The sequence below is a fragment of the Pongo pygmaeus genome, chromosome 8, assembly GCF_028885625.2.
Source record: "Pongo pygmaeus isolate AG05252 chromosome 8, NHGRI_mPonPyg2-v2.0_pri, whole genome shotgun sequence".
Taxonomy (NCBI): domain Eukaryota; kingdom Metazoa; phylum Chordata; class Mammalia; order Primates; family Hominidae; genus Pongo; species Pongo pygmaeus.
Window position 1 is genome coordinate 34,275,809 of NC_072381.2, and position 21,698 is coordinate 34,297,506.

At 41.4% G+C, this 21,698-nt stretch overlaps 1 protein-coding gene across 5 annotated transcripts in view; it reads right to left on the minus strand.

Moving 5' to 3' along the window:
• The window catches only part of NRP1 (neuropilin 1), a 158,887-nt gene that overhangs the window by 72,924 nt on the left and 64,265 nt on the right, over positions 1-21,698 (minus strand). For all 5 annotated transcript variants that reach the window (XM_054435470.2, XM_063669760.1, XM_063669759.1 and 2 more), the window contains 4 exons: positions 20,834-21,015; positions 13,810-14,037; positions 6,465-6,620; positions 4,177-4,343 (listed from right to left, as the gene is read on the minus strand). In XM_054435470.2, the coding sequence (XP_054291445.1) occupies positions 4,177-4,343; positions 6,465-6,620; positions 13,810-14,037; positions 20,834-21,015 (733 nt within the window). The remainder of the gene's footprint in view (positions 1-4,176; positions 4,344-6,464; positions 6,621-13,809; positions 14,038-20,833; positions 21,016-21,698) is intronic.

The following is a 21,698-nucleotide window of genomic DNA, read 5'->3' on the forward strand; positions in this document are numbered from 1 at the left end:
CTAACAGGCTCCTTGACTTGTTTTTAAGCTTTCTGGCAGACAACAGATCTCACAGGAAGCTCCAATGTGGACGTTCATATCGACAGTTAATGATGCATTGTTTTTTTTTTAATGCCACTCAGTAATTTCCTAGGGAAAACAATGGGAACCAAAGCTTGTTCCTGTCTTGATGGAAAGTCAGCTTCCAATATTGCCTTATTAATTTAACACATGCAAGTATTTGTGTACTTGTTGCTACAGCAACTTGTTTTGTGAGGGCATATTTCATGCAAAATGTGAAAAAGCTGAAAAAGAAAACAAATGTCATCTGCATACTTATGTGCATATAAATAGAAATGTATGTGTGCTAAGGTTCTTGTGATTAGAGGTACGTGCCTCTTGCCCTCAGTATAAATTATGCTGTACTTGTTGGTTAATTTACAAAACATCTATCTAATGAAAACAACAAGCCAACCACTTCCTAAGAGTTTCAGAAAAGCTGGAAACACATGAAATTATTCATAATTAGGTGATCGGTGGATGATAACAGCACCCACCCTGTACACAGACACAACAAGCATGTAAATGAGCCTGCTGAGCTCGGAAGGGGAAAAACGGTAATTTTACCTCAAGGTGAACCTGAAGCTAAGGTTTTGTGACTTTCACCTTTCAGAGGGATGGAGCAGCAAAGTCCCTGAATTGTAGGCTTAGAAATAGGAAGCACCCAACCCATCTCAATGTGATTTGGCAGGGAGGTGATGGACATTTCATAAAATACACTTGAAAGTATATGAATGGGAATAAACGGTAAAAATCCTGCATACTGTAATATAAACAAGTGGGTGTTAGAGTCTGATAGACCTTGTTTCCAAGCCTGGTCACTAACTGTGACCTTGAGTGTTTACTCATTTCTCTGAACTTCAGCATCCTCGTTTTTAAAATGGGGATGATTATACCTCCTTCCCAGGATTGCAGTGAGGATCAGATAAAAAATACGTCAAGTACTTAGGACAGATCGGGCCACATTCTGTGGACTTGATAAAGGATCAGTGTCCTATGAGTAGGACAATTATCATTTAAGCTCTCCTCCCTCTAGCCAGGTGGGGCCATGGCTTCCTGTTGCCCCTCAGAAGTTAAGTGTGGCTCTGTGATATGCTTTGGCAGTGAAGGCGGGTGGAAGTGATCCAGCAGGGAGACCCAAGAACCATCATGATGAGCTGCAATCTTCCTCTCTCTGTGATATGGTCAGGCTTTGTGTCCCCACCCAAATCTCATCTTGATTTGTAATCCCTAGCATTGAGGGAGGGGCCTGGTAGGAGGTGATTTGATCATGGGGGCGGTTTTCCCCATGCTCTTCTCACGATAGTGGGTGAGTTCTCATGAGATCTGATGGTTTTATAAGATGGTTTGGAAGTTCCTCCTTTACTTGCCTCTCTCACCTGCCGCCATGTAAGACGTGCCTGCTTCCTCTTCTGCCATGATTCTAACTTTCCCGCTTCCCCTTCTGCCATGATTCTAAGTTTCCTCCCCAGCCATGAAGAACTGAGTCAATTAAACCTCTTTCCTTTATAAATTAACCCAGTCTTGGGTAGTTCTTTATAGCGGTGTGAGAACAGACTAATACACTCTGCCTTGGGGCAGGCAACATTTCAGAGGACACTGTCCTCCAAGTCTGGGTCCTGGCGTGAGAAGATACAGAGCAGACCCCAGCTGGCCCAGCCATAGAACATGGCATAAGCAAGAAGAAAACCCTCTAGTTTTTGGGGTTTGAGTTACCTTGCTTCTCCTGATCATGTTTTCTCATTGGCAAAAAGAGATGCATGATTTGAGATTTTTTTTTCTTCTGGGGCAATCTCAGATTGTGTCTAACTCCAAAGAATGATGTAAATCTGTTCTGTTGACAAATCCTTTGTGAGAGGCCGTGTAGTCTCAGTGTTTTTACTGACAAGAGAATTGCCTTGTGCAGAAGAATTGCTACAGTTGCAGTTTCAGAGCTCCTGGAAGACCACCATTTCTACCTTAGTGAGAGCTCCCCACATTACCAAGAATGGGACTACATTACTGATATGGGAGTGCTGGGAAGGCAAGAGCGTGGTCCCTTTAAATGGTACAGAGGGGGGAAGGGAAGTGCAGGGTAGAGAAAGGAGAGTCCCTGGCTAGGGCTCCACCCCCACGGACCAAAGTGAAGACGGGTACTCCTGCTTTCCCGCCTAAATGTTGCATTTTCCAAGACCACAATGGCCCACCACGCCCCCATCCTGAGTCTTTAATAACCCGAGACCCTAGTGGGCAGATACACAAGCAGCTGGACATCGTGAGGAACACTGGGGGAAGAAGGCACAAGTGGCTCATCGTCGAGAGCCCACCGGTGGAAGAGCACACCAACAGGCACTGGCACAACGACGTGGAGTTTGACCGGAGCTGTTGGAGAAGAGTCCAGGAGAAAACCATCTCCCTTCCGGCTCCCCCATCAATAAAACCTTGCACTCATTCTCCAAGACCACGTGTGATCCGAATCTTCCGGTACACCAAGGCAAGAAACCCTGGGATACAGAAATCCCTGTCCTTGTGATAAGGAAGGGGGTCTAATTGAGCTGGTGAACACAAGCCGCCTATAGATGGCAAACCAAAACAGCACCTGTAACACGCGCCCACTGGGGCTGCGGCTGTAAACATTCAGCTTTAGACACTGTGGTGGGGTCGAAGCCCCACAGCCTGCCCATCTGTATGCTCCCCTAGAGGTTTCAGCAGTGGGGCACTGAAGAAGCGAGCCACACCCCTATCGCACGCCCTGTGAGGGACACAAGGAGACCTTTCCTGTTTCATTACCATGCAAACATGCTTAGTGCTGCAAAATGTAAGCTTCCCTGAGAGGCACATCTGTCAATCATACTGAACTGCTTGTTGGTTTGGGGATGTGGGAAAACAAGTTACCAAGAGCTATTTTGACACTGGCAAATTCATTTCGTTTCTGACTTAATCTAGAGATGGATTCAGCAATCCCAAGGTAGACGTCTCATCTTTTCTCACCCTCTACATATTTCTCAGTGTTGGAGGTTAGCGTGAGTTCAGCCTCCTGTAATAGGCCATTTCACTTTAAGTGTATGTTAAACTAATATTGACCTTTCCAAAGTAAAACAAAATCTGCTATTTGTGCTCAAAAGACTGAAGCAGCAATAGATGTGGAAAGTAGAGGATTAATCATCTTGTGGGTTTTTTTTTCTTGCTTAGAAAATCTCTCTGGGAATTAGTCATTTTATATCTAGCAATAAACGTAAGATAGGATCTGACTATTCTCCTGAAAAGGAAGCCTGGATCCTTCAGCAAATAATCTTTTGTATAATTTGCCCACAGTTTAACCCACAGATCCAGCTGTGGATGTTTCATTTAACAGTGAGTGAAAAACTCAGGACTGTCAGCATCAGGCCTTTGGGTGGGAATACCCAGATATCAAAGTTGGGCAAGTGGGCATTAGGAGTGGTGCCGGGGATGAGAAGGGGTAGATTAGACGGCTGGAAAATGGGGTCAGCGGTGGGGATGTGGGGCAGATGAGGTGTCTGTGGGGATATGTAAGTGACAGCCAGAAGGGAATGCCGGAACAAAGTGAGGAAAGTAGAGGTAGCATCACCAATGGGGACACAAATATGTACATTTCATGCCTAAACATGGATATCTCGTCAATGGAGAGTGCCTTCAACCAAACCGCTTCTTGGATGTATGCTATATAGACCTACATGGAAAAACACACTCCAACCTTTCCTTCCCTTCTCCTACCCTGAACAAACAGAAACCTATTCTTGGAAACAATTATTTCATACACGTCTATAAACAGGATTCATATATTTCATCCAGGAAATAAAAACATGTCAAAATAGGAAGCCCATTAACAGACAGTGTGTAGTTGGGAAAAATCAGATCTTGGAGCTGTTATCAAAGTGAGACACCTGTAGTCACATTCTCGGAAGAGTAGTATATAAGTATCTGAGAAGATAAATGCGTTTTCAGGGATGTCATCTTGGGCCTGCTTTTCTCTGATCGTGTAGTGATGGGCTCATTTTGCAGTGATTTATACCTGATGGCCGTTAACCTATCTTCTCATTGGAGGCCATTTGGCACAGTGCCACTTTCTTTCAACAAACTCTCTAGACGGTCAAAAACTTATTCAATCCTAGATAGGCTTGATCTTATGCTGCATACCTGTATCCACTCTCGGTAGGAATCTTCTCCGGGAGTCCACCCATTCTCAGGGTAGTTCAGGCGGGAGCGCTCTGCAGACCAGTTGGTGCTATACTGGGAAGAAGCTGTGATCTGGTCAGAATGAATTTCTCCTGATTCCATGCCCAGAGCTTCCATACATTTGAAATCTGAAGGGAAAAACAGGGCCCAAAGTCATCAAAACATAGGGGATTTAAGATACATTTTTCTTTTTTAACTTGATACACCAAAGAGTTCTTTCATTCAAAATTCTTTAAAAAGATGGTAGTAAGGGACTTATTGGAAGATAGCACTGATACTTGGATTTTCATGGCAATATTTAAAAATATTATGAAGATCATACGGTGATTAATAATTTTCCCAAGTGGATCTAGGTTGACAAAAAGACTATTTGAAATTTACCAGGAAATGATGAAAATTCTGATTTGTTTTCACAGTTGAGTGTGTGTGTTTATAACTATCTATGACTCTACCTGTCATATGGGTACACACAAAAAGTTGCATTTAAAAGAAAATTTTTGTATTAAATTATTTCTTTTAATATCAAAGAGAACTGAAAAAAGACTCTATGTCTAGTTACAATTCATACTCAATGGATGGTAGATCTTAACTCCCTGTCTTTCAGATTCTACTATTGGCACCCAGACCACCTCTTCCTGACTTCCATTGTTCTTATGCCCCGCCTCTGGCCTGCATGACTATTAACATAATTAGTTTATTAAAACACACAATTATGCATTGGGGGTAAACTACACTGTCACACGGCCCCAAAGCACCACAGTTTTAGGCATAAAATCATAATGCTCACAACAGTGAGCATAAGAATGATTGCTTTGTTTAAAGAAGCACATTAGGTGGACATGTCCCTGGAGGGAGGGGCCTTCAACAGGGACGTGGTATTTCAAGGCCAGTGAAATATCAAAATCTATATTCTCTTAGGCCTAACATCCTCAGTTTGATGATACTGGGAAAATGAGCGTTCAGTTTTAGGAAAATGTTAATCCAAAGTACACAAGTGAAAAAAAGCTTTAGAGATTAAAGGAAAGATTCTCAACCATCCAGAAAATCTCAACTAACCAAAATTCCCCATTTTCTGAATTTTCTATCAATAACAGATAAGGTTTTAGGGCATACAAGGTTTTCTTGCAATGGCTTCATATTTTTAAGCTGAGGTTTGTTATTTGTAATATAACAATTATTTACAGGCATAAAAATACATAAATCAATTAATCAAATAAATAAAATACAAATAAGATTTTGAAATTTCACTGGCCTCTATTTTCCAGTGAAATCTGGTGTAGAAGATATGAGCATATCTGTAGGATACCTCTCCAAACACCCCTTGTCCTCTCCCTATGTTACTTTACAGCCTGGCAGCTAGAGCTGATAATTGCACAAACAATTTATTCTTTGTTCTTTTTTGTTGTTCTTGAGACTGGGTCTCACTCTGTCAACCAGGCTGGAGTGCAGTGGCATGATTATAGCTCACTGCAGCCTTAAACTTCGGGGATCAAGCAATCTTCCCATAGCTTCCCAAGTAACTGGGACTACAGGCACAATCCACCATGCCCAGCTAACTTTTCAATTTTTAGTAGAGTCAGGTTCGCATTATATTGCCAAGGCTGGGCTCCACCTCCTGGCCTCAAGCAATCCTCCTGCCTCGCCCTCCCAAAGCGCTGGGATTGCGTAATGAGCCACCAGTCCTGGCCTTATTCTTTATTCTTTCAGATTTTTTCTTGGGCCTTTAAAAGAGCTAGAGACCACAAAAATTTTGAGAAAGGGTTGAGTTAGCTGAGTTTTTTAATAGAATACAAAAAACATAGTGGCTTCCCCCAGCATCTTCCACAACCAAACCACTGTGCGTTATCCATACTTTGTGACTGCTCTGTCGGTGAACTACTTTAGATTTGTTCTTATCATCTGGGATAGATGCCTGTCTCCTTATGATGCTCAGCCTTGTATGCATTTGAGGGTGCCAGGTAGATGCTCTAGTCACATTTCATTGTTTCAAGGCACTATTTTGCCATTTCCTACTTTCTCCCACAATTTCAGAGGCTCCCAAGCAGGTTTCTCACCCACAATTTTATGAAGAAGGCACACCAAACAGTTCTTCCTATTGATATTCATAAAAAAATTTAAAAGAGAAAAACAGACACCTGGCACCCCAGTTCACAAAACACTTCTTTAGTGCTTCATGTGGCCGCAGGTGTGTGAGCAGGAATAACATTGAGTATTTACCACAGGGCTTTGCAAAATGAATAAACACTGACCTTCGGAGACACTGCTCTGCAAGACACTGTAGTTTGCTGAGAAACCTTCTTTTGCTATTGCGCTGTCGGTGTAAAAAACCATGGAGAGAATGCCCGATGAGGATCGGATTCGACCTGGTGTTTTCTGTCCACAGTAACGCCCAATGTGAGGGCCAACTGGAAAGGGAGGAATACAGACGATGTCAAAATGTCTTTTTTCCTGCAGCAGATGCAAGAATTACCATTTACCAACATGGGCCCCAGCAGAACCCAGAAGTGTTTTCTAACCCAAAGCAAGGCTTCCCTAAGTTAATTGGTTTGCTGTGAACATATTGGATTGGGTTTGCGGAGAAGATTTTAAAGTGTACTCAGAAGGGCAGTAACAGGCACAACTGCATTCCCCAGTGAGCAGAATCGTTTTCAGGAACAGAATCAAACTGCTTGCTTCAATTGCAAAGAATGAGATTTAGGCTATTGAAGTGGCACCTTGGTACCCATTGGCAGGGCAAATCTGTATACACAGCCCAGCGCCAAAAGATTCCTGCTAAGCTGTGGTCACTGAGGTTTCTGAGTTACCTGTCCTCACCTCTGTTGCCCTAGGGGGAGATTCTGGGGATGCTGATGTCCAGGGAACCCTCTGGTCTGATCAGTCCCAGCGGTCTGATCCAAGATTGACCTGCAATTGGCTTCCTCATGCTATCTTTTAGCCCTGGATTCTTATTATGATAAATATCACAGGCTTGGACAAAGGACAATGGATTATGTCCTACTCAGGGCTTTATGTGAAGATGAATCATTGTAACCATGTTAAAATTTGGAGACTACATATACCAATAATTTATACATAATGGCAACTTATAATCTAAATGAAATAAAAATGCATCTGTCTGACTTCTGTCCTAGTTTTTTCTCTCCTAAATCTGAGAGGTGACTTGTTTCCAGTGGCCAAGACATCACCAAAAGCAACCATTTGATTATGCACACCAGGAAAAAAGTGGACTTGAGGAGGCGAATGATTGGGAACACCCACTAATTTATGTTAAAGTCAAATTGTTTGATGGCTGGGTGCGGTGGCTCACTCTTGTAATCCCAGTACTTTGGGAAACTGAGGTGGGTGGATCACTTGAGGTCAGGAGTTTGAGACCAGCCTGGCCAACATGGTGAAACCCTGTTTCTACTAAAACTACAAAGATTAGCCAGGTGTGGTGGGCAGTGCCTGTAATCCCAGCTACTGGGGAGGCTGAGGCAAGACCCAGGAGGTGGAGGTTGCAGTGAGCCAGGATCGCACCACTGCACTCCAGCCTGGATGACGGAGCGAGACTCTGTCTCAGAAAAACACAAAAAACAATACAACAATTTGCTGTTTGACTTAAACTGGCCACACCTTTGTTGAAGTGCTTTAAGCAAACCCTGGCAATGAGTAAACTGGAAATTGCCTTGGGAAGAGCGCAGAGCCCCCCTGGATGGCGAATCTTTCCATTTCCCTGTCCTGATCATCGACAAGCCACACGTAAAAAAGTCCCTTTTTTTTCTCTAGGTTTTTTCATTGCACATATGGTAAAAACCTACCAGATGGTTTGGGTTTAGAAGGACAATATGGTGTGGACTGTTTTCCCCTCCAAGAAATCCATGGTTCTGTGTGTTTCAACTAAGAATGATTGCTTTGTTTAAAGAAGCACATTAGGTGGATATGTCCCTGGAGGGAGGGGCCTTCAACAGGGACGTGGTGTTTCAAGGCCAGTGTGTGCAGTTTGGACCTAGGATGCGGCCGATGAAGGCCAGGAGAAACTTCAAGTGTGGTTGCCAAAGTGAACCCCACAAGAACTGGTCTCCCTGAAGCCCAACTACCAGCTGCGTTCCTAGTAGGCAGCAAATCGGAGCCCCTGTTTTGTGGATTGCACAGATCCTTGACTGACAGGTTTTCAGCTCTTAGCCAATTCTCTTTAAAAAAGAAAAAAAACCCCACAAAACCAAACAAAATAAAATAACTAAAGTAAACCAAAATGGTTCACCTATTTGAGTTAGTGCAACAATGGGTTGCTTTGAATAATACCTGATAATTTTTCGATGTGTTGAAAATAATGGAGTTGACTGAATTCAGAGTTTTCTCTCTCCTGCAACCCCTCACTCTCCCTCCAGGCACCACACAGTTTGTGTGCATAGACTGCTTTATCATGAAGAAAATGAGGAGGATGACCCAGCGAGGAGGACTGATGCAGATTATCTACAGGGCATCATGCTGTCATGGACAATAGCTTTGCATTATGGAAGCAAATTTTGTTATATTTGACTTCTCAGTTGGCAGAAGAAAGCACCTCAGAAGATGAAACTCTTGCTGTTTTTTGTCTCTCTTCAGCTTTATTCCTGGCTTCTGATTCTTTTACAGGCAGTGGTTCTTTGCTACTTAATAGATTTTCTTCATTCTGGATGTGGCCCTAGTAGTAATGCAACACTTTTTTTTTCTTATCTCTGGAGCACGAAGTTGTCCATAACATACACATGAAAATACCTTGCTAGAACCATACACTTAAGTCTTTACTTTCCTAAAAAGGAATCTCATTTCTGATCTGCAATATTAAAAAAAAGGCTTAGAGTCCATTCAGACTTCCTCACTATTTTTTCCCTCATTTAAATTCCATTAGTGTGGCTTCATGATGTTTTTTCTTTAGTTTGTGGGCAAATGTTTACAGCCCTAATCCTTGGGGTCGTTCTCTGATCGCCACAGCCGCTGACTTCCCCCAGAATACAAGCTCGCAAGCAAAGCTATGATCGCCCTGTGGAAGCTCAGGCGGCTGATCCTCCCCGCCACTATCACCCAATTCCTTTGGGGAGGGCAGAAGGGGAATCTCTTTGAAAGAGAAAACAGAAGAGAACTTGTCTGATGCAGACTTGCAATTTAGAGAGTCTCCATGACTCACTGGTTTATAATGTTTAAGACATGCTGGGTAAATCTGCCTTCTGTCCCTAGAACATTGCCCCCGGACAACAGCGTGCCACTCTCTTTAGGAGCCCTCAAGATATGAGAGTGAAAGGCTTTTTCGACTATAATACAAAGAAGTATTGAATTTTCCTGAACAACAGCGAGACCTTAGCCTAGCAAGCTAATGCAATATTGATCTGAGCGAGAGTGGATGAAGTACTCTTATCCGTCTTGTGTGTGTGCTCATTTGTGTATTTACATGAACACAGCTACTGGATTTCCTGTTTCTGTTATTGTGGACCCAAGTGCCGAGGAGATGAATGAAAATGGTCACAAAAACAGAAGTGTAATTCAAAAATTGAATTATGCAGAATTTCAGCAAGCAACATGTGCCAAGCTTCAGGGAGAGGAGAGCTGTAATGATCATATCGTATCAGATGTGAAAGGAATATAGTATTTGTGCTGTTTAAAGATATGCCTACAATGGGCAATGGTGATCCCACATCCTTTTCATTTTCCCATTAATCTCTCCAATAAGTATAACCTTATCTTAGAATCAGATGATTTGGCTTTTTGCCACTTTTTATGTGAAAAAATAAAAGTGCTGATGTACTATAAAGAGGTACTTAAATTTTTTTTTCTTTTTTAGAGATGGGTGTCTCACTCTGTTGCCCAGGCTGCAGTGCAATGGCGCAATCATAGCTCACTGTAACCTAGAACTCCTGGGCCCAAGTGATCCTCCCACTTCAGTCTCCTGAAGGGCTGGGACTCTAGGCTCATGCCACTGCCATCAGCTAATTAAAAAATTTTTTTTTTTGTAGAGACAGGGTCTCATCTCTCGATGTTGCCCAGGATGGTCTTGAACTCCTGGCCTCAAGCAGTCCCTCCCACCTAGGCCTCCCAAAGTGATGGGATTACAGGTGTGAGCCACCACACCTGGCCTAAAGGTATCCTTTTAAAATGAAGTATTTTGAATAATAAATGAAAAAGGGATTCGTTTCAAAGGTACAAAATAGGCCATCTATACTTTTCTGAAATTAATAGACTTTTTGGTGTAGAATATCTGGAATACCAAAAATACATTTTGTAGCTTTTCCCCAGAAAAAATCTGGCATATTTACATCTATCTCTTCTAAATTAATCTTTAGAAGGTTAATTAAATGTAAAAGTAAATAAAAACAAGCAGAACTCAATCTAGCTTTTATGAAATGTATTCCTGAAATGGTTGATAATTTTTGGAACGTAGGTAAAATTGCAGGTCCAGCCCCTTTCGCCAGCTGAGGCAGAGGGCTGATGTCATCAGCACCCATGTGACGTGAGCTAAGCATTCACTTCTGGCCCCATCATCCAGCACCAACACTTCCAGCATCTACCCGGGCAATGATGCTGCGCTTTTGGTCTTAGTCCATATGTAAACCTCCACCAATTTTTTCAGAGTTGCTACTTGTGAATCCATACAGCTTCAAACACAGTGATAGATGGAGATGTGTGATTCACAACACGCATGCCTTGAATTTTGAGTTCTGGAGTAAACTGCTTTTCTTCAAAGTCAATTTGAATCAATGGGTAGCTTTCAATTACCTAGTCATTTAATTCAATGTTTATGATAAAATGCAACATAAAATCACTTGATGGTTAAAAGCCTTCCGCGCCTTCTGGTTGTTGTTTTTGGAAAGGATATCAAAGACTAAAAGCAATTTTGTTGGCAGAGGAACTGTGTGTGTTGAACTACTATGACAAAAATGTTTCTAGTGCCATTGACAAAGAAAAAAAAAAATCCAGGAGGATGCAGTTTCATTTTGCCTAAAAAAGAAAACTGTTATGCAGGTGCAGGCTGAATGAGGCCAGGTAAATATTAACAAATATACAAATGCATTCTTCATATTCCAAAGCCAGTTTTCTCTGGGAACAAGTGAAAGGCACCATAGTTTAAAACATGCATAAATTGCAAGGCTGATAACTCTTATTGTTAATTATTCCTCCATTCAACTCAGTGATTTTCTAGAGCCAGAAAATTACTACTTTGAAAAACCCTTGACACTAATAACAATGTGCCTTCTTTCTGAAAGTCTTCTAAATAAGTTGGTTGATTGAACCTCTTCTTCAGATGTCAATTTAAATGAAAGTTCTAGAAAGGAAAGCTACAAATTTGGGTTGTGAACAAATAAATCCATTGTAAATTGTTCCAACTATTGTTACAATATTATTATAATACTGTTTTCCTAATTATCAGATTGAATACTTGGAAATCAGTCAGAACTCTGTTTGGGCAAATCTCATTATTTAATAAAGGAGTTTTGATAAGATTATCATAACCCTGTTTATATGGTAAAAGAGCAAAGAAGATATTAAACTAATGTTAACTCACCCATTTATTCCAATGGCAATATAAGGCTTCTCTAAACCTGATTTTTCTCTAATGCTGTTTACTATTGAGGAACATAGCTAGATTGAATCACACTAATAATAACGTCATTTCAAAGACTAAGGCAATCTCCTTTACATTTTACTTATTCTTTTTTTTAAAACAGATTCTTGCTCTGTTCCCCAGAGGGGAGCACAGTGGCCATGATCTCGGCTCACTGCAACCTCTGCCTCCCAGGTTCAAGTGATTCTCCTGCCTCAGCCTCCTGAGTAGCTGAATTACAGGCCTGCACCACCACACCCGGCTAATTTTTGTATTTTTCATAGAGACAGGGTTTCACTCTGTTGGCCAGTCTGGTCTCGAACTCATGACCTCAGGTGATCCACCCGCCTTGGCCTCCCAAAGTGTTGGGATTACAGGTATGAGCCACAGCACCCGGTCTACATTTTACTTATTCTTCGTGTACAATGTATTTAAATATTCTTTTGAGAATAGTAGCTGACTGTTTTACAGATAGTTATACATCTCCTAACTCCATGATGGTGAAGAACTTCCAAGCAATCCTCTGTGATCTGTGTAATGTGTGTTCTCTACAGAAATCTTAATATTAAACCAGACTAAACACAAGACAAGCAATGCAGCTGTATCAAATTATTGGATATTATCCCCCTCTGTTCAGAATTTCACTGTGTATTTTTGCCATTCACCTTCTAATTCACAAGAGTGGAATGGAAAACTTTCATTTAGATGTCCACATGGCTATTTCCTCCACCTCCTTCAAATCTTTGCTCAAATGTCATTTTCTTTAATAAGGTCTAATCTCGGCTGGGCACGGAGGCTCATGCCTGTAATCCCAGCCCTTTGGGAGGTCGAGGCGGGAGGATCTCTTGAGGTCAGGAGTTCGAGACCAGCCTGGCCAACATGGTGAAAACCCATCTCTACCAAAAATGCAAAAATTAGCTGGGCGTGGTGGTGTGCACCTGTAATCCCAGCTACTCAGGAGGCTGAGGCAGGAGAATTGCTTGAACCTGGGAGGCAGAGGTTGCAGTGAGCAGAGATTGCTCCACTGCATTCCAGCCTGGGTGACAAGAGCAAAACTTTGTCTCAAAAAAAAAAAAAAAAAAAGTCTAACCTCACCACCCTATTTAAAATTTCAACCTATACCTCCCCCCTCCTAACTTCTCATCCCTTGACTCTGCTGTACTTTTTCTTGCTTTCATTTGGGGAGATTTGTTTATAGCATTTCTCATCTTCTAACATTTCATGCACATAATTCATTTATTTGTAACATGCATTGTTTATTGTTTCCTTCTACCTGGAAGAAGAGAAAGCAGAAGAGAAACTCCAAAGGGCAGCATCTTTCATTGTTTTGCTTACCCTGTGGCTAGGATGGTGCCTGGTACATGACAGATGCTCAGGAAATATTTTTTAGGTATATGAATGCATTTAGATGATAGGTCAATGAGTATAAATGATGTATTGAGGTGACTCAAATTCCCAAAGATGAAAAATCTGTAGAGAGTGTACAGGGAACCTGTCTAAATTAGGAATGCCCAAACATTCTCATTCCTTTTCCAAATTTTTATTTTGTAGAATAACAGATGCATATTTTAGCCTTAAAATTTTATGAAGTACTTAACCTCTCAGGTCCTTGGTCTCTGCATTTATAAAATGAGTGGTTTGATGTAATGGAATTACTAAGAGCCCATCCTCTGACAATCTGTGAATTAATGATGAGTAGCCAGGTCAGTGGATGAGCAAAATAGTTTAGTGAGAAAAACTATGTGTTCGTATCAATTATATCACAAAAATAGCTACAAGAACCTTTTGTAATCTTTCGTGGCCTCAGCTTCCTTATCTATAAAATGAAGGAATTGGACTAGATAATTACTAACGTCTTCTTGAGCTCAAATATTTCATCACTGCTCTGCATAAAGAGAGTTTTGCTTTGTTTTCCAGTGTCCTTTTGAGGTTTTTTTTTTTTTTTTTTTTATGATTCATGTATCATGAGACTTGCAAAAGAATCCTGGTGCCCTTTCTCCAGAACCTTCCCTTTTTGGGGTGCTTCCTGTCATTCTTACCATCAGGGAATCCATCCCAGATTTCCAGCCGGTCGTAGCGACAGAACATCCCCCCTGGAGGATTTGAATCAGGCTCCAGGTCAAAGCTTTCAAATTCCAGGATAATCTCTGACATCTTTGGCGCAAAGACAATATAAGTGCATTCAAGGCTGTTGGGATATTTTTCAGGGAATCCGGGGGACTTTATCACTCCACTAGGTGTTGTGTAGTTCTGGGAACATTCAGGACCTATGAGTAGAAGAGAAAAAGGAGTAAAGTGAAAATCCTACTTAAACAACTTCCCCAAGAAATAACCTGGGTAAAGACAGAACATCTTTCTAATAAAAGCCCGCCAGTATAACCACTGTTCTAATCATATATTAGTCAGCCTTTTCATATTAGTAAAATGGTTATGGAAAGTCAAGTTCAGATTTATTGTGTTAACCTTAGCTTTCCATTTGTATGGAGCAATTTAAAGACTTCTGCTGTTGCAGGGAAAAATATGACAAACACAAAATCATGTGGGAACAATGAATGAGTAAGCTGCAGAAATCTCAACAGAGCCCTAGAGAAATAATTATAGCCCCTTCAAGCTTAAATCTTTAAATCTTGAGGCTGACAACCCTTTATTGGTGAAATAGAACATTTATAAATGCGAGGGAGAGAATTCAGTGGAGGCAGTTTGGGTTTCAGATTCCTACACCAGTGACTCAGTAACTCTGCCAGATGTGACCTATGCCTCTTTGACAAACGAAATGTGAAAGGTAATTCGTACGTGTACCAAGGGTGAGTGACTCATTCTGAGTGGTGTTGACACAGGTGGGCCAGTAAAGTGTGGCTGTTAGTGAGGGCATGATAAACTGTGATTACAGGCCATGATGCCGGAAGTCACCTGATATCAATGCTGACATCCTAACCTTCCCCGAAGTATTAGACACAGTATAGTACACCATTCTAAAATTGCGTGTTAATAGATGTGTGTGTGTGTAATGCATATATTTATAATGTGTAATTTTAATGACTGTTCAGTACCACCAGGACTTTACAAATTATGGTGATTTGTCATTGAAATTGGTCAAGAGCATTCATGCATATAGTGCAGGTTGACCTTATGCCTGTATGAATGACTCCAATTTCAATTCATGGTAACCAGCATAGGGTGGTATTCGCCACACAATTAAAAAACTGCCCTTCTCGGCCGGGTGTGCACAATGGCTCACGCCTGTAATCCCAGCACTTTCGGAGGCTGAGGTGGGCGGATCACCTGAGGTCAGGAGTTCGAGACCAGCCTGGCCAACATAGGGAAACCCCAGTCTCTACTAAAAATAGAAAAATTAGCTGGGCGTGGTGGTGGGCACCTGTAATCCCAGCTACCCAAGAGGCTGAGACAGGAGAATCGCTTGAACCCGGGAGGTAGAGGTTGCAGTGAGCCGAGATCACACCACTGCACTCCAGCCTGGGTGACAGAGCCAGCCAGACTCCGCCTCAAAAAACAAACAAACAAACAACAAAAAAAACACAAAACTGCCTTCTCTACCAACATGAGCACATCAGCTCAGTCCCTCAATACCACCTGCTGCTATGATCTTCAAATAGCTACACTTAAGACTCTTGTGAATCAGAGAAGTCTTTATCCTTTTGAATTTCAGGATCAAATCTGGGAGTGTTCAGTTCAACAACTCTTTTCCTGCATCATTTTCTCACAGTGGCTTGAAAGCAGAAGTGATGGGGCCCCGGCAACGACATGCAAGGATTCAATTCTAAATAAGGTGCTTTGTTGAGATAGTTCTTAACTAAACATTCTCCCAAAGTGCCAGGCAACTAGAGGCGACTTATTAGACATCAATAGAGATTAAAGTTAACTAGCAGGTCTCTACTTTTAGTGATTCAGGTCAGGGGGCTGAATACCAACGGAGTGCATCTGGCAGCCTGTTGAGAAAACAAATCAATCCTTTCCTCCTCATGCATATATCAGCTATCCATGGATCCAGGCATTGCAGATGCACAAGAATTCTTAGATGGGCCCAGTAAACCTGGTCTGCAGAGGTCTGACTTATTTGAAGTACCTCTCAAACCTTCTTGGACGCGGCTTACCCTTCACCATGAGAGCTGCAAATGCTTATCTATTTGATTCTGGTTCAAAAGTTGGTAACATGTGGCAATTTGCCAGGTCAGTTCCAGGTAGAGATTATGACATGTGCTGTATGGTTTATAATCTTAGTTTCTAAATTACTCTGGTGGCTTCTGAGATGATAGCAACTATGCAATTTGAGTCATTTATCCACAAAGAAAAAAAAATATATATATATACATACATGATATTGGGGACCCTTTAGGATTTTATATCCACAGTGTAGAAACAGTTACCCTGGAGACCTCTAAACTCCTCCCTGGGGAAAAAAACGCTTTGGCTACATTCTTGTAAGCCATGGTTTATTAGTATCTGCATGAAACAGCAAGGTTTCATGCAGATACTAATATTTTCTCCTTCTTAAAAAGATAAAATATTTCAGTTCAGATTAAGATTTATTGAGAAAAAAATGACAGGAATTAAGGTCATACTTTCAAAAGCAAGTGAATTTTGGTGCTTTCACTTTGCCCTTGTCATGCTATGGAAGTGATCCCAGGTTTTCTTGTGTATTTTGACAAAACATGGGGACATTCCATGGGGCGATGGACGAGAACTGGATGGAGCCCCAGGAGACCTGAATCCCAGTCCTGAGATTCACTCACCGGCTGTGTAAACTTGGGTGGCCTCTCAACCTTTCTGGTTCTCAAATTCTGCGCATGACAAATGGGAGCTGGACTTTAGAATTTGAAAAATAAAATATCTTCCAATTTAAAGATTCTGTAACTTCATATTTTCTCCACTATACACCAAAATTCATTTTAATATTTTCCTTATTCACTGTTGTTTCAGTTTACCATAGTTGAAGAAGCACTTTCTCCCAAAAGGACAATGGCAGAAAAGGGTTTAAGAAAGTCCATGGTGAATACACATGATAGTGTTTGGATCTGTGTCCCCACCAAATCTCATGTCGAATTGTAATCCCCAGTGGTGGAGGTGGGGTCTGGTGGGAGGTGATTGAATCATGGGGGTGGATTTCTCATGAATAGTTTAGCACCATCCCCTCTTGGCCTTGTCCTTGCAATAGTAAGTGAGTTCTCATAAGAAATGGTTGTTTAAAAACGTGTACCATCCTGGCTAACACGGTGAAGCCCCGTCTCAACTAAAAATACAAAAAATTAGCCGGGCGTGGTGGCGGGCGCCTGTAGTCCCAGCTACTCGGGAGGCTGAGGCAGGAGAATGGCTGAACCTGGGAGGCAGAGATTGCAGTGAGCCAAGATCGCGCCACTGCACTCCAGCCTGAGCAACAGAGCGAGACTCCATCTCAAAACAAAAAACAAAAAACAAAAAAACGTATAGTACCTCCCCTCTTTCTCTCTCTTGCTCCTGCTCTGGCCATTGTGACATGTGCTTCCCCTTCGCCTTCTGCCATGATTGTCAGTTTCCTGAGGCCTCCCCAGAAGCTGAGCATGTGTGAACATCAGATTCCTGTACAGCCTGCAGAACTGTGAGCCAATTAAACCTCTTTTCTTTATAAATTACCCAGTCTCAGGTATTTCTTTACAGCAGTTTGAGAACACAGGAGATGAGAATACAACACAGGAGATGAGCAGGAGTGAGGCCAACAGCCCTGGGTGCCTAGGAGTAAGTGGCACTCACACAGGCATTTGGAGTTAGTGAACATGAGCTTTCCTCTTTACTTGTAAGAACAGGAGTAACTTGTATAGCTATAAGGAATGCCACCATTTAGTTGCCAAGGACAATAAGGATGGAGAATAATAACAGTCAAGATACTCTCTTCGGAATTATTATTAAATGCACAAACTCTCAATCACATAACATATATCAAGTGACCAAGTCTGCTCTCAGTAAATGGCACCCGCTCCCATCCCCCGGCCCCCTTGCACTGAGACCCATAGGAAACAGCAGCAGCTTCTTCCAGCATCTGGGCCTGAAGACCAAGGGAAGGACGGGAACAGAGATCAGTGGGGAGGCTTGGGTTTCCTAGAGAAATCTCTTTAGGCGATTGGAAATAAAAGTAGGTCTAGTGGCCCACAGTTTCAGCATCTGGGAAGAGACAAATAGAAGGAAAAGAGGGGCTCTTAGGAGGAGAATTAGGGCGGTCCAACATGGCTCCAGGACGGCAGGAAGAAGCGGGGCTGGCCTTGTTGACTGTCAGGCAAAGATGATCCCGGAATGCAACCCAGGGACTCTGGAATGGCCTAAATGTCTCTTAGAACTGTGACCTCACACCGGAAACCTCAAGGCCATTCTGGTTGCATTTAACTATGATTAGTGTAATTCATGTGTTTTCAGGAAACTTGAAATTGCTGCATCCTGAAAGAAGTGCTATATTTTCAAAAGAATAATGATCCATTAATTCTATAATATCATTAAATGGCTTTTGAGGAAAAAACATTCATGACCTGTGCTTTTGTGTGTGTGTGTGTGTGTATACATATATATATATGTTTTCATAAATGAATTATATTAATGATTTTTATGCAGTTGATGCTAAGTTTTGAGCAGGACCTCAATCTTGCCTGGTGGGGTGACAGAGACTCACTGTGGACATTTTGAGGACACTGGCTTCCTGCCTGTTTGAGAAGCTGTGAGCAGGATAGAGTCACATGGGAGGGCCACAACTTGGGCCTATTTGGTTAATGGCAGTGACATGGAAAAGAAGCTGAGAGTCTTTGAGACCTTTGGATGAAAATTAAAAAGCAGTGGACGCCGTATTGGATGTGGGAAGTCAAGAAGAGAAAGAACAAAAGAAGACTTCAAGTCTGAAGAATGGGCTTGGAGAGCAGGACAGGAAGCTTTGCTACATCCGAGAATAACAGATACGTAAGGAGCTGAGTTCCTTTGGAAGGAACACAAAGAATTCTTCATGAGTTAGTGACAGATCTCTCTTTTCTCCTTCAACTGTCTTCAGATCTCTAAGAAAACTGAAAATAAAAGGCTATTCCTAGCCCCTTTTCTGACACCTTTGTCTTTGATAGTGCCACATACAGGTAAGCAAGCAGGTGTAGATTTGTGTGTGTACGTATACAGACACATATAATATGACTTCTATAACAAGTCAGTTTTCGTCACTAAAAGTATGTACATCCATCATCTGTTTATGCTGATGTCATATGTATGCTATTATCTATATGAAAGGTGTTCTAAGTACTTATGTGATTAGATGAATTTCTGAAAGTTCTCTCCATCTATTCCCTATTTATGTGGTGTCAGAGCCAAATATCTTTGAAATGTAAAGAAGTTGTCGCAACGTTTCCTGGAGCCCCTAACAACTCCCCTTTACATTTTTCTCAGTTATCACGAACCCAGAAGACCGAAGGCTTTCGAAATTGATGTGGTTAGATTTTTTTTCTATCGAAACAAGGTTTTTCTTCTGTATTCCAAGACAATACATTCAAATCTTGATCTTCTGTCCCTGGATTGGTTTTCTATACATTAATGCCAACTTAAAAATGTAAATAATAGGAAGGCTGAATTTCACACATAAAAGGAATTTATAGGCTGTTGCTAAAAACAGTGACAACCAGATAAAGTTACATGTTTGTTAATTTGTTTATTACTTTTAAATTATTTTTAAATTTATATTTAGAGACAGGGTCTTGCTCTATCAACCAGACTGGAGTGCAGTTGCATGATCAAGGCTCAACTGCAGCCTCCAACTCCTGGGCTCAGGCAATCCTCCCACCTCAACCTCCCAAGTAGCTGGAACTGATCACACGCATGCGCCACCATGGCTGGCTAACGCATTTTTAACAAAAGAAATCAAACTTCAAGGATAGATCAAACTTATTTTTGAAGAATACAGATAAGAATAAATGCTTTTTAAAAAGCTTATGGAGTGTAGACCTTATAACTGAGGTCCCCAACCCTTGGACTGCAGACTGGTACCAGTTTGTGGTCTGTTAGGAACTTAGCCACACAGCAGGAGGCGAGTGGCAGGCAAGCAAAGTTTTGTCTGTATTTACAGCCACTCCCCATCGCTGGCACTACCACCTGAACTCCTCCTCCTGTCAGATCAGCAGCAGCATTAGATTCTCATAGGAGCGAAAACCCTATTGTGAACTGTGTGTGCAAAAAATCCAGGTTGTACACTCCTTATATGAGAATCTAATGCCTGAGGATCTGTCACTGTCTCCCATCACCTGTATATGGGACCGTCTAGTTGCAGAAAAACAAGCTAAGGGCTCCCACTGATTCTACCTTATGGTGAGTTGTATAATTATTTCATTATATATTACAAAGTAATGATGATAGGAATAAAGTGCATAATAAATGTAATGCACTTGAATTATTCTAAAACCATCCCCCAAACCCTGTCAGTAGAAATATTTTCTTCCATGAAGCTGGTCCCTGGTGCCAAAAAGGTTGGAGACTGCTGCCTTATAACACTGGCCAATACTTCAGATGGGTACAATTTTGATTGCTGAAATACATTTTTTTTTTAATTTTAAATACTCTTCCTCCATACAATGGGTAATTTATCTTTATTTAAAGTACTTCCGAACATTTTTATAATGAAGATATATATTTTACAAAAGGATAAAAGCATTACTCCCGTCTTCCTTTTCACTTTGTCTTTCATGAAATCAAACAATGTTAAATAATAAATTTTTTTTTTTTTTTGAGACAGAGTCTTGCTCTGTCGCCCAGGCCAGAGTGCAATGGCCTGCGCTCAGCTCACTGCAATCTCCACCTCCCAGGTTCAAATGATTCTCCTTCCTCAGCCTCCTGAGTAGCTGGGATTACTGGCATACGCCATCATGCCCAGCTAATTTTTGTATTTTTAGTAGAGACTGGGTTTCACCATGTTGGCCAGGCTGGTCTTGAACTCCTGAGCTCAAGTGATCCACCTGCCTCGGCCTCCCAAAGTGCTGGGATTACAGGTGTGAGCCACCACACTCGGCCTAAATGAACTTTTAGTCATCCTTGTTCTACCGTAAGCTATTCACTCACCTCTCTTGAAAATTTCATAACGTATGGAAAATCCTGCACCATGTGTTTCGTAGTCAGAGACAAATTTGATAAAAAGAAATTGCCCTGAAGACACAACAGGAGGAGGGGCTATCTTTCCACAGAACTTTCCCCTAAAATGTCCATTTTCATTTTCTCCATCGAAGACTTCCACGTAGTCATACCTAATGCACAAACATGGAAGAAAACATTAGGTTGGTGAGAAATGCCCGTTTAATTTCAATAATTTAGACACCAGCATCATCTAGCATAGTGTGCCAGGAAAAAAAATAGTTCTATCTGCATTCATCACTGCATTAAATGGAGGGAAAAAAAATCTAGCAAAACGAGATAATTAAAATGGACTACATCATGTCTGTATACATCTGGCAACACACAACTATTAAGAATAATGGTGTCCATTATACTTGCAGACAATGTCAGTTAAAGTAACCAATTAAAAAGAAAAAGAAAAATCTCATGAGCACAATCCTCTATTATTAAATTGTGTTCCTTTGTCTATGGTGGTGGGGTGTCAATACATAATGCTATGCATTCTTTTCAAACTGTGAAGTTCTTTTATGAATTCAAAATGTCTCCTTGGCTGGAGCTTTCTATGAACAATACTTTGATTTCTGTGAGCGACCCTCTAAACATATGGCCACAGAATAATAAACAGATTCTTTACTATTTAACTGCATTCCACCAAACTCCAGACTTCTTTGAAAATAGTCTCTCAGCAGCCACATCCAATAGTTAAAACACAGATTATCTTCTCCCAAATGACACTTGGATCCTACAGCATAATTTCTCCCAAGAAAAAAGTTTAGTTAAAAATGGAAAATAACTTTGTTTATACCCACTAGTC